Raw genomic sequence first — 13167 nt, 5'->3', positions numbered from 1 at the left:
CAGCCTTCCGATGCTGACTGGGAAGACCTATGGGAGCAGTTTGATGAACGACGGTATCTGAATGCCAAAAAGTGGCGCGTTGGTGATGACCCCTATAAGCTGTATGCTTTCAACCAGAGAGAGAGCGAGCGGATCTCCAGCAATCGAGCTGTCCCGGACACTCGACATCCGAGGTACTTCCTCTTTCTCCCAGACTGTTACCCTCACCCCTCCTTGTACTCTGGAAAGACCCGCAGCTGGCTGGATTTGGGAGCCCACTGTGTGTAGTGGCTGGTGCAGAGAGTTGGTACAGGTAGACCATGTGTCCCCGTTGGACACTAAAGGGATGATGATGTGGTAATTTGCCCCATCTGTACCGCTGATTGCCACAAGACATCCCCAACCACCTGCCCCTTCCACTGGGGATTGGAAAGGATGGGAGGTACACCTTCTCCGTCATCGGAGGGTCACCCTAGGTGACACTTGTTGTGAACTCATGAAGCTCTAAAAATGCTTTGCTGTAGTTGTTTTCTCTTGATAGAGTCCCATGTCCCTGCCTGGGTTTCAAAGTGGAGGAGGCCACGATGGGTGCACCCCCAAGAAGTCAAGCTGGTGTCTCTGCCAACACTGGGACAGGCCTTTCCTCTGATAGCCTTGTGCATCTTGCATGTGAGAAGAGAAGCTGAGGGGTCTCTTATCATTGGTTCCCCAATCTACCTGCCAAAGAGCCCCTTCACAGGGCTCCCTTCTGCCACTCCCGTGGTCAGGCCACACCTCCAGTGGGCAGCAGAGACTGGGTCTGGTAGAAAGCTTTGTTTCCCAGCAAAAAGAAGCTCTGTGAAGAGCCCTGTCTCCAGCCATTCATGGTGTCAAGGCAGCCCTTGAGCTTCCTGCAGAGGCTTGAGCAAGCAAGCAACTCCAGTACTCCCCTCCCACCTCCTGGCCTCCACCCCAGGGACCCATAGGTGCCAAAGAGCAGCATGGCTATATTTCCCACCTGCTGCAGGGAACTGACTTTGCACCAGCCCCAAACAGCAGGATGGACATTGGAGGGAGGCGAGTATGTTGAAGGCATTGTGTACTGACAGATTAAGGTACTGGCATTGGCTTCCTAGCTAGCCATATGTGTTTGGGTACCCACCTTGTGGAAAATGGGGTTTATGTGTTGCAGGGAAGTAAGAATTTCTGTAATTTAAGAGGCTGATTATTCTGGTGGTTCTTAAGTTAGTATTATATGAACTGAAAATACCATATAACTCTGCTTTCAAGATACCATGAAGCTCTTCCTTAGCGGCAGTGCCTGGCATCCCCTAGTCAGAGATCCAGGACATGGGGTCTCTTTTGCTGGCCTGAAAGCATCTTAAGTCAGAGTTTTATTTAAATTCCTATTATTATTCCTATTTAAATTCCCCAGGATTTACTCTGCTCCTTGGCATGAGAGAGAATTGGATTTAAATATCAGGTTCTTTTATTTCTTTGAGTAGAACCTACATACAGAAGGGCAGGGAAGAGGGAGGAGACAAGGGACGCAGGAACCCCACTGGGTCTCAGGCAGGTAGTTTCTCTCTTGTCCAGAGTCTACGTGCCAAGGCCCTCAGGAGACACTGAAGCACTGCTCCTAGTCAGGAAAGCAGCTGATGTGTCAGGGTTGGGAGCGCTCCGAGAGACACATGTGTCCGCTCCCAGCTGCAGAAAGGAGGCACCATGAGCTCACTGAGCAGTCACCTGGGAATATTTAGAGCAGGGCTGATTTCTGCACCCTCACTCCTCTCTGATTTGAGAGGCAGAAATGAAAGTTTTACAAGGGCAGACACATATGCCGTGGTAGGTGCAGAAGAACTGCACCCATCCCCAAGGAGCCCAGCTCACCAGCTCAGCTCTGGGCTTTGTAGCAAACCTGGTGGGCTCCCTCTATCTGTTAGGGAACTGTGACCTGTTGGGACTGCAGCAGGAACAGCAGAGAGGATTTAGACAGAATGAGACACCCTTTGGGGAGACAAAAGGGAAAGTGTATCAGCCATATGTCTGCCTCAGGGCAACATCGTTTCCCTGCAGGAGCTTCGATTGTGTTACTCAGAGAATTTTGGATTTATGGAACTCAGAATGAGCAGGAAAAGGAAAGAACAAGGAATGGGAATCTGAGCGGGTGTCTTGGACCAGCCGCCACCTAGGGGTACTGATGTGTCAGCTTTGTACCATGAGAGACCCCCACTGGTTCAGCTGTCCCCAGGCCACATTTGGTAGGGTTCTGCTGCTTCTTGATGTCACCCTTGTGGTGAGGAGAACCGCAGAGGCTGCCAGCACAGCCATCTGTTCTCCCCTCAGATGAGCCTTTTGGGTAGTGCCCGTCTAGTCCTGCCCTTGGTTTTCAAGGAAACTGTGGCTGTGAAGTTGGAGTCACAGGCTAAGTTCCTTAACACTTCTATAACTTCAGTCTCAGAACTGAATTCATCCAGATGCAGCACCTGGGGCTTGCCTGTCTGGGCTGACAGAGTCCTGAGGTTCATTACTGGGCCCTGCCTGCTATGGTTCTGATCTGGTGTGGCTGCCCAGTGACCAGCATTCTGTAGATCAAGGGTTCTCAGCAGCAGCACTGCTGACTTCGGGGCTGGCAATACTTTCTGTGGAGTTGGTCCTGTGCTTTGTAGGATTTTAGCAATGTTTCTGGCCTCTACATACTACATGCCAGTAGCACCCTCAGACTGCTTCAAGGAACCACTCAGACTGCTTCCAGGCTGAGGGGTGTCTAAGGACACCTGAGGACATGACCCCGCTTGTCCCATGCAGGTGCACAGCAGGATACAGTTATGTAACCATGACTTAGCACAGGTAAACATGCATGCACTGGTTATAGCACTATATAAGAATGTAAATATGTGATAACAACTTGTATAAAAGTTATACAGTAAAGACACAGGCTGCCCTTGTGCTCCTGGGCTTTTGACTTCTTGTGCTCTTGTGCTCTGCTCTGCTCCATGCTGCCTGCTGTTGTTGCTGATGTCTTGCACATGTGTGTTCTTTAACTTGGGGACCTCAACTGCAAAAGTCTCCCTTGGGCCCCCTGAGCAGGCTGACACCCTCACTCTGAAGTTTTGTCTACCAAAAATGTTTCCAGCCATTGTCAAATGTCCCCTGGTGGACAAAATTGCAGGGACAATTACTATATTACTGTAAATCTGGACCTGCTTTTTACCAACTTATCAGCAATGAAATTTAAGAATGCATTACCAATCCCATCACCAGCAATGCATCAGGGCAAAACCCTCTCTGTTCAGTTAAGCCCAGGTGGAGGACACAGACTCTGGAATCAGACAACCTTGTATCCCATCCTGGTTGTGCTATTGACAACTGAATGAACTTACATAGACCAGCTTCTCCATGTTTCAGTTGCCCTTTTTGAAAAGTAGGGATAAAATTAACAGTAATCCTACCTAATTTGGTTTTCTTGTAAGGACCAAGTAAAATATGTGTAAAGAATTGATGTACTTCATAGTTAATGCTCAACAGATGTCAGTATTATGACAAGGATATGGGCAGGCTGATGCTGCAGGACCTGGCATGGAATAGGAGATCTCTTCTGGAAAACTGAAGACCATCAGGCATGAGATGCAAGCAAACTGAGGCAGCACTAGTATCTCAGGAACCAGAAGGAGCTGTTAATTGATCACTAGGTTGTTAGGCATTATGGGGAAGGGAGAATGCAGAGGTTCTATCAGGCTTCGTACCAGATAAATGGGAGTGAGTAGGATCAAATGTCTATAGCAGTGATGGTGAACCTTTTAGAGTTTGCAGTGATACCAACAGCCTGCTGTAGCACATGTGCTATATTTGACACAACTGGCCAATAGTGTAGCGTGTTGGTCATGAGCATTGACTAGCCTTGGTAGTTGTCTATCCAAACTTCTTATAAAGTGTACTTGGGGAGCTTTTTTTTGTTTTGTTTTTTGTTTTTTGTTTTTTTCCGGTACCGGGAATCGAACTCACGACCTTGGGCTTGCCAGGCAGGCGCTGTGCCGCTGAGCTAAATCCCCAACCCCTACTTGGGGAGCTTTTTAAAAATGCTGATACCCAACTCTAATCAGCTGAATTATGTCCTGTCTAAGCTCCCCAGGTGACTCTAGTGAGCAGAAAGAATTGAGGACCACTTCTGTTAGCAAGTGCTTCTCAAACTTAAGTAGGCAAACAAACAAATCTTCTGAGGATCCTACTACAGTCTGATTCAGTAGGTCTGACTTGGTGCCCAAGATCCTGCATTTCTAATAAGCCTCCAGGACAAATGCCACTGGTCCATGGTCCCATAGTGGATTGCAAGAAAGTCCGGTTCCCCACACCACCATCACTTGGGAAGCTGTTAGAAATTCATATTCTTAGGCCTCACCTAGAAAACTTCAGGGGTAGAGCCCAGTGATCTGGCTTCATAAACACTGCAAGTGATTCTGAGACCTGCTCGTGTGGAAACCACAGAGTGTGAGTTTGCTCTGGTGGCTTGCTCTTGACGTCCAGATAAAGTCCATGGGTGGGTTTGTTCATCAGAAAGGCTCAGGGCTGAAGCAGAGGGTAGAGGCCCTGGGATAAGGTCACCCTCCTGTCCACATGTAGCAGCGTTTTGCTTCTATCCAGGTGACAGGACTTCTGTCTCTGGCTCTGTAGAGACTTTGGCCTTTTTAGATACTTCCTGCCCCTCTGTCTTCTTCCAGTTCCTTAATCCACAGGATCTATGGGCCCCCTGCTTGATCTTGGAAATTGACATCACTTCCACCAAGAGGCTGCCACTTGGGCCACCCCTAACCCCATGGCTATTGGCCCACACTGGGGGCTCTTACATGGGACCCAACTCCATTGATACAGGTTTTGTGCCCACTGGGCTACTTTGTGTGTTCCCACCATGCCTTGCAGCTAACTAGTTAGGACGTCACTTGCCCTCTAGGCTGAGTAACACACTGAGCATCTATTACAGTGCCTGGCATATGATCAGAATCTAGTAAACATTTATTGAGCAAATGGAAGGGAGAGCAAGAATGAAAAGACCTTTGATCACCTGCCTTCCAGGCAGAGAGGAAAAGAAGAGCTGAAAGAAGGCTGCTTACTCTCCTTTGGCCCTCAGGGACCTAAAAGGGATTGAGAGAGCAGTCACAGAGTTAAAGGAAAAAGCCTTCTTCCCTTAAAGAGTTCTCATTAGTGAAAAGAAGAGGGTGAAGGAACAGTTTGTAGGAGGGGCCTGAGCTTATTAAATTTGATTCCAATTTTCTTACCACAGTAATTGGATTCTGATTTATAGGATGCATTTGGATGGCGCCTGAAACAGAGAACTATTAGTTGAGCATTAGAGCAAGATCTGCCAGGAGAGTGGGTGTCGGAGTGAATTGCTGAAGATGCAGGGTGACAGGGTGGAGGAGGAGGCTTTAAAAGTCTTCAGCTACAGGCCTCGGTGCTGACCAAATCACCAGAAGTATTGGGACTCTCTTTTGGCCTCAGGTGGAAGGAGAAGCACCAGAAAAACCCTGGCGTGCTTTCTCTGTGTGGAGCAGAATGGAGTAACATTTTCTCTTGGTTGCTTCATAATTGTCCATGGTATTCTGTGGGAAGCAGCTTGCTTTATCTGGTGTGTGGGACAATGGAGGCCAAGCAAGGGATAGAGGCAGATAAGCCTGGGCAGGCTCTGACTCCTCTTTCCCGGGGTGTACGGGGCCCATGGGTTGTTGCTACATCACATCAAGTGCGGTTTAGAAAGGGAGCTGCTACAGCTTCAGGTTAGCACCCCACCCAGACCCACCCCACCTGTTTTCTCCATTTGGCATGATTTTCAGTCTCAAAGAACCTGACACGCTCATACATGTATGTCTCTACGGTGGCCCATACTGCTCATCCTCAGGGCAGGGCAGTTGAGAGAAACGGGGATGAGAGAACCAGAGAGGCCTCTAGCACATGCCAGCTCCTCTCTCTTGGCTTCACTTTCTCATCTGTAGTGAGATGAGAAACCTCAAAGTTATCATTCCGTGAGTCACCACACAGTTGTGGATGGATATGTACTTCTGCACTTTTTTGTCTTGGTCCAGATGTGTGCACATAACACACCACCCTGCCCCACCTCAACTGTGCAGACAGTGGACACCGTCGTTCCAGCTTTCATCCCAATGCCTATAGTTCTAGTAATTCTTAGGAGGCCCTCTGTTTCCAGGTCGCTATAAGCTCACAAGGATGAATAAGATACGGCTACGTGTATCGCACTGCAGGTAGGAGGTAGTGGTGTGCCATGCATAATGGTTTCAGTATAAGGAAGAGGCAACTTCTAGCTGAGGTATGGCCTGGATGTCCCAGAGGAGCCCTGCTGGCCATAAAGTAGTGACTGGCCCAGCAGTCCCTTCTGTCTGGTGATAGCAGCTGATTTGCCATCACCACTGTAGCATAGGGTCTGACAGATAAGAAGCCGTCCAATGGGGACACACCCCTCCGCAGGGAGGAAATATTTTGATAGAGCAAATGTATATTTTTGCTGTTGCCTAGCAATGCTTATTATAGGATTGCTTGGAACGTAGGGGAGCAGGTGGCAGGGTGGGCTGAGCCTTTGGGCTTTGGGCCGCACAGAGTTGCAGCTGGGGACGCTTCATTAGGTCACCTCTGTGGCCTGGCTGGGTCCGATTGCTCCCCTCCAGCATATTCTCCCCGCCTTCATCCAGCGTGGTGCTAAATGGTTTGAACAGTGGGGCACCCATCACTTGCCTGGAGGGAAAATTCCACACTTCGATACATCTCACCAGGAAGACATTTTTCCTTTGCTCCTTTTCATCCTGGGAAATGAAGGGGCAGTGGCCCAGTCTCTGAACGCATTTCTCCCTCCTTGTATTTACTCGGTTGGAATGGCAGCCAAAGATCATCATCATTTCTCTCCTTGTGCTCGTCACTTAGCAGTAATAGGATAAAAATCTTTACGGCTGGAGTGGCTAAGCGTAAAAAATGTTCATATTCCCTCAGAGTCAAGGCTATTGCACTAGCTCAGCACAGAGTTAGTGATTCTGCGTCAAGGCTGAGGGGAAGGGAGGGGAAACCCATCACAGATACTTAGCTTTTGCAAACAAGCTATCCCCATCTGCTACTTTCTGGTCCCTCCTGTGTGCCGTATTTTAATCCAGGATGTGAGACTATTGATAGTGGCTCTGAGCATTTTAGAGTTCATGTTGCTCTGGGGGTAGAAGGAAGGGAACAGCAGGAGGGGATTCGGAACATCCTGGAAGTAGCTCTGCAGTAGAAACAAATCAGCAGTCCTGGGCACCTGTTTGCACTGCCACCTACAGGGCCTTGGATGGACAGGTTCTCCCCAGGTGAGAGGGGAAAGACAGGCTGGGATAACACGTGTCTCTGGGGCAGGATTCCTCTCATTTCTGGTCTCCTGATTCCTTGAATGCCGAGTCTGCAGCCCATGCTGCCACTGCCTGTTCTGAGTTTCTGGGAAATTTCCCAAAGGGGCAATTCCTCGGCCTCTGAAAGAGAATCAGGCAATAACACCTGCTAGTGAGAATTCATTTGGACGAACTGCCTTAGCTAATTTATTTATTGTGCTTTGTTTCCTAGTGACTTCTGCCAATTTTGCATTGTACCTTTCATTCACTTACTCATTTGCTCATTTATTCATTCAATCAAGACACTTACTGAGGATTTGCCGCATTGTCAAATTCTGTGTTAGGAATTGGTCCCCACCACCTAGGAGTGTGTGATCTAGTGGGTGAAGCTGACATGAGACCTATTCCTGGTGCATCAGTGTGGACTGCACCAAGGGCATTTCTTCTTGACCCTGGAGTTAACGCACAGACTTTTTGCTCTTCTTGCCTTGCCCCCAGTTTCGGTGTGGCTATTTCTGTCTAGGTCATGTAGCAAAACACAGGAGTTAGAAGTTTTCCTTTGCAAAAAGATAAAACAGGCTAAGCTGGCCTGAGTGGAAGAAGGAGTTTCCACATGGATGGGAGGCTGAGATTGTATTTCAGGAGGTGGCATTTGGACTGGAACTGAGGCAGACATACAGGGCTTTAGAGCATTACCACGTTGTAGGTATTTCATGTTGGGAGACCAGCACAAGAAAGTGTCAGGAGGTAGAATAACCACAGTGTTTTGTAAGAATTAGTTAGTTTTCCTAGAGTATGCAGTGATGGAGGAAAGGAATAGGAGAGAACATTCTAAAAGAAAACTTGTCTGGAAAAGTCTTGATTCCAGTTAAAGCGCTTTAGAGTTAACTCAGAAAATGCTGGAGTATTCCAACTCCCATTCTAGCATTGCTCCATCCCACAGTGACCACAGGAGAAGCCCTCAGAAGCTCCTCCCGGCCAACACCATGTTGTGGGAGCTCCTGAGAGGGGAAGATGATCAAAGCAGGATAGGGCAAAACAGGCAGCGTCTTGCACCCTCACCCAGGTACAGCTAGCCAGCTGAACTTGGACCAAGCGGGGGTCTGTGTGGGGCAGGGACACGAGGCTCTTACACCAGGGAGTCTGCCCTAGGAGAGGGGAGAAGCAAACACCAGTTCTGGGAGGAAAGTTGCTTCCAGAGATCTAGAAAAGGGACCCGTTCTTCATTCCCAAACCAACTACAGTGTTTTAAGACTTCATCGGCATGCGCTGTAGAGACCTGGCACTAGAGGTAAGCCACACCTCTAGGTGAGGAGATCCAAGCTCAGGGAGGTTAAAAGACTTGCCCAAGGTCACACATAACTAACCTATGCTTGGCTGGAAGTCAAAATCAAGTTTTCAGCTACTAAGGGAACATGGTAAATACATAGGCATATATATTATATATTTTTCTTCTGTCACAAATATGAAACTCTTCTTATGTCCAAGTTTACTGAGTGAGTGTATGTTGTTTAACTTGTGCTTTAGGGCAAGATGAAGAGGATGCATGAGGATTGTGGGTCTTCCTATTAAAATCATTTGATAATTATATTTTAGCTTTGCCAAGAGGCACAAAAACAACGTAACATCTGATAGAACAAAGAGTGTCATCTGGCATTCTGTCTCCTGGGCCAGGTGTTGATAGACAGGTGACACAAGAGGGACCTTGTGTGGTTTTGCAAGGAAGCAGGTCACTTGGTTCTGGGGGGTGATTTCCCTTCTCTCCCTGGGCCTGCCGCCTTTGTTTCACATCATCTGGGGGATAAGCTAAGGAAAGAGGAATGCAGAGAGGTGTACAGATATGTTCAGTGTCAGGATGGGAAACTGACTTGGGTTAAATATTTGCCATGAGGAATTTACTCTACAAATTACTAAGTGTAAGACTATTAGGGATACGTCAATAAAAAGGTAAGTTGAGATATAGATTCTCCAAGTGAATAGACACCCCAGGTGTCCAAGTGGGGACTCCTTTCCTGTCCTCTCCAGGCCAGTGGTCCATCCCCACCTTATGGGTTACAGCTAATGAGTGGCATGTTCCCTTGAAAATGTGCTCTGCCCCATAAACTCAGGGCTGCAGTAACACCACAAGAAAAATGGTGTGGATTCTCTCATCTGAATATCTCTGTTAAAAAATGTTTTCAGATGTGCACTTCTAAATGATAGAAGAAGAGGGGTGAGGAAGGAGGTTTGCAGTTTACATTCTGGGCCATCCAATTTAGTGCTATGGGGAACAAAGATAGGGTAGAGAAGACATCAATGTTGAGGCTGGATGCAGCCTTTGCCTCTTTCATAGACTGCACCTTATTCTTCCAGTTTCATAACTTTTAAAATTTTCCTACAAAAACAAAATCTGCATCAAGACTAGACTCTTTCTTCATCTTTTCTTAACTAGAATTTTTTTTCTTAACTAGAATTTTTATTGACGTATAACACATACACACATACACACATACACATACACACATATATATATATTTCCTGTGTACACAGCTTTCCTTTTTTTAGATCAAGAAAAAGTACATTATCAGCTGCTAGAAGTTACTTTTGTGCCCTTTACTTACCCATAAGTACTGTTTTGGCTTTAAACACTAGAGATTATTGTTGCATGTTTTTGAACTTTATATAAGTAAAACTGTACACCGTATACTCCATGCATTTGACTTTCCTCTAGATTGTGCCTGTGAAATTCAACCACATTTTGCAAGATATACTTTGTTCCTTCTGATTGCTGTATAGTATTGTTTCGTATGAGCATATTACAATTTACATATCTATTCAACTATTGGTGCTTATTGAAGGTTTTTCCAGCTTGGGGCTATAGTGAATGAAATTCTTATGATTAATTTTTTGGCGAATAAGCATGTGCTTCTGAAGGGTGTATTCCAGGAAGCTTTTGTAAACACTGTCCCACATGTAATGAAGTGGTTGGAGCAGAGTTCCAGTACTTCCATCTGTATCACCAGTCACTTGCTGTTGTCTGTCTGTCCCATTTTAGCCTTTCTGAAAGCTGCATACTCGTACCTTACTGCTTCCCATTGGTCTCTTCCCAGGGATCAGTGAAGCTGAGCCCCTATTCATAAGCACATTGGCCAGCAGAAAGCCTAATCAAGTGTTTTACCCTTCTCTTTCCATCTGTCAAAAGACTTAGGTCCTTTCTTTTTACTTGTCTTTTCTTGGGGTGCTGGGGATGGAACCCAGGAACTCATGCGTACTAGGCAAGTGCTCTACCTCTGAACCACATCCCTAGTTCAGACCTGGGTCCTTTTCTAAGATAATGCCCAGCAGCCTCTTTAGCTGCCTGGGTCTCTATTGCCACACATCTCAGATGAAAGAAGTAAGACAGAGGTGGTTATTAAGGTCACTTGCAGCTCTGTCTGCTGGTTTGTGCTCACTTCTGCTAGAAGTGAGAATGTGCAGGAACTGGCTTAGGAGCGGAATCAGGTTGAAAGCTATTTCCAGAAACATGATGCCCTTCTGCTCGGCAGCATCTCCCCTCCCCCAAGCCCTGGATTAATCTTTCCCCTCACACACTCCCCTCCCTAAAAGGACTCGAGGGCCCTGCAGAACCATTAGCGCAGTCCTTTTTTATTGCTGCCCTCTCCATTTCCTTGCACCAGCCCTCGCCACACTCTACATCTTCCTCTCTGTGGAGGTCACCAGACCCCTCCCAGCCTGAGACACAAGTGTAGGTTAGTTTGACATGTTCTTTCACTTGTCTGAAAGCCCTGGATCTAGGAACATAGCAGCAGCCGGGCCTTTCACTGCTAGAGCTGGCCCAGCTCGTGGACAGCAGCTTGACTGCACACAGTAGTGACTTGCCCGCTCTTTTCAGTCTAGAATAGGGAACTGGAACACACAGGCTTCTTCCTTTTAATACCCAGAACACCATCATGTGCCACTGCCATTTTCCCCCAGTGCTTCAAAGAACCGTTGTCTTGTATGACTTAAGGTATGTGCCTCTAATCTTGGCAAGAAACAAGTAGAATTGACTTAAAGAAATCCTGAGGATGCTTGGGGCTGGGACCAGAGTACCTGGGGCAATATTCTTAAATAAAATATTGAACCATACAATAAGTCCTTAGAATACAGCTACCCATGCCATGTATCTATGCATGACTATACAAAAGTACTTTCCTGTCCCTTTCTTGTGACTTCCTCAGTAGCCCTGAGTGCACAGGTTATGGCCATTTCAGGGGAGGAAGCTGAGGTCTAAGGAAGGAAACTGGTAGACTGAGGTGAGGCTTGATCTCCTAGCTCTGTAAGATCTGAGATAAAACCACTCTGCTACTTACTGGCTGGTCCTTGGGTAAATTACTCAAACTCCCCATGGCACAGTTTCTTCATCTATGAAATGGGAGTCATGATGGTACCCAAAAGGAGGTGAAATAATTTGTATCAAACACGGAGCATAGTCTTTTTTTTTAAAGCATAGTCTTTAATGTCTAGGAAGTACTTGCTAACTATTAGCTGTGGCTGTGAGTGGTAGATTAATTCTAGCATCAGGATCAGCGTTAGCATTAAGCCCTCTGATCTTTCCACACTGTTCTATAGCTATAGCAAAGTGCTCCACAGGAAAGTAGGGCAGAGAAGGGGCAGATCTGGGGTGGAGAAAGGGGTGACCGATGCAGATGAGCTTGGGGAGATCCTGGGTGGGTGTCTTCTCCCCTCTGTGCATCAGGGTGCCATGGCTCCCGTGAGTTGGGCTAAGTTGAGAATAAGATGTGGGCAGGGAGTTCTTCTGAGCTCCTGGCTCAGCCTTGGCTCCCAGAGCTGAGTATTCCTCTTGCCTGAATGTCAAACTTACTTTAAAAACTGGAAAGCAAAATAAGTGATGAGGCAATTGCGACACCATGTCTGGTGAAGTTTGTATTTGGAAGATGCTGAGGAAAGGAGCCAAGGCCAGCAGAAGGAGTGATGGAGGGCCCAGGGCCAACAAGTACAAAATGTGTTGGGAAGAGATGAAAAGAGCAGGAGAGGAGATGACAGCTGGGGGTGGGAGAAGCTATGGGAAGGAGGCCCTGAGCCTACCATGGTGCCAGACAGTAGGATGGTGTGAGGAGAGCCACGTGAGGCCCAGGTGGCTGGAAAACCAACTGAGTGTGTAGGCAACTAACAAAAGAAGGCTTGGAGTGGGTATCACTTGATCAGCCAGAGCTCCCCAGGCCAGTGAGGGGCAAGGTCTGTAAATGCCACTGAGGGTTATCCTGGGTTCCCGAGGAGCCCACTATGGTGACTGAAGCTTTATCTTAGTGAAACCATGCTTGTCTTCTAACCTGTCTGAGCCTGCAGTACCTGTGAAGCAGCCAGAACAGACAAGCTGCCTCCTCCCTCCTGCTTTCCTTCTTCGCTGCCTTTCTTGATGCGGCACATAGATTTTTCCTTCACTCCATATCCCAGCCTCGCTGAGCCTGCCTGGCCCCCTCTCCAAGTGAGCTCCTCTTTGCCTTGAGATCTGTTCATTGCAAGGCTGGGTCCTCCCATTTACCCTTTGATCCAAGCCATCTTCCTCTCTCAGCTTCATTTCACTCAGTTGGCCTCTTGTGGTCACTGCCAAGCTCTGACCCCCACCCCACATCCCATGCATACATCCCAGCCCCTCCAGCAAGAGCTTTCCAATGCAGAGAACCTCACCAGACACCCTTCACTGCTGTCTGTTCAAAGCCCTGCTAGTGTTCATCTCCACCAGGAGGCTTGTTTCCCAACTGCACCATGAGGATTTGGGCCTCCTTATTCTCTGCTGCCCTGTCTATTTAGGATATTTCTTCATCGTTGAACAGTCTGGATGGAGGGTCCCCTTTCTGGGATGACATCT

General features: G+C 47.5%; 1 protein-coding gene across 3 annotated transcripts in view; it reads left to right on the top strand.

Moving 5' to 3' along the window:
- Positions 1-13167, top strand: part of Galnt14 (polypeptide N-acetylgalactosaminyltransferase 14) — a 215589-nt gene that overhangs the window by 138110 nt on the left and 64312 nt on the right. For all 3 annotated transcript variants that reach the window (XM_005400558.2, XM_005400557.2, XM_005400559.2), the window contains exon 2: positions 4-173. In XM_005400558.2, the coding sequence (XP_005400615.1) occupies positions 4-173 (170 nt within the window). The remainder of the gene's footprint in view (positions 1-3; positions 174-13167) is intronic.

The sequence above is a fragment of the Chinchilla lanigera genome, unplaced genomic scaffold (genome assembly GCF_000276665.1).
Source record: "Chinchilla lanigera isolate Chin_1 unplaced genomic scaffold, ChiLan1.0 scaffold00068, whole genome shotgun sequence".
NCBI lineage: Eukaryota > Metazoa > Chordata > Mammalia > Rodentia > Chinchillidae > Chinchilla > Chinchilla lanigera.
This window is presented reverse-complemented; position numbering and strand designations above follow the sequence as displayed.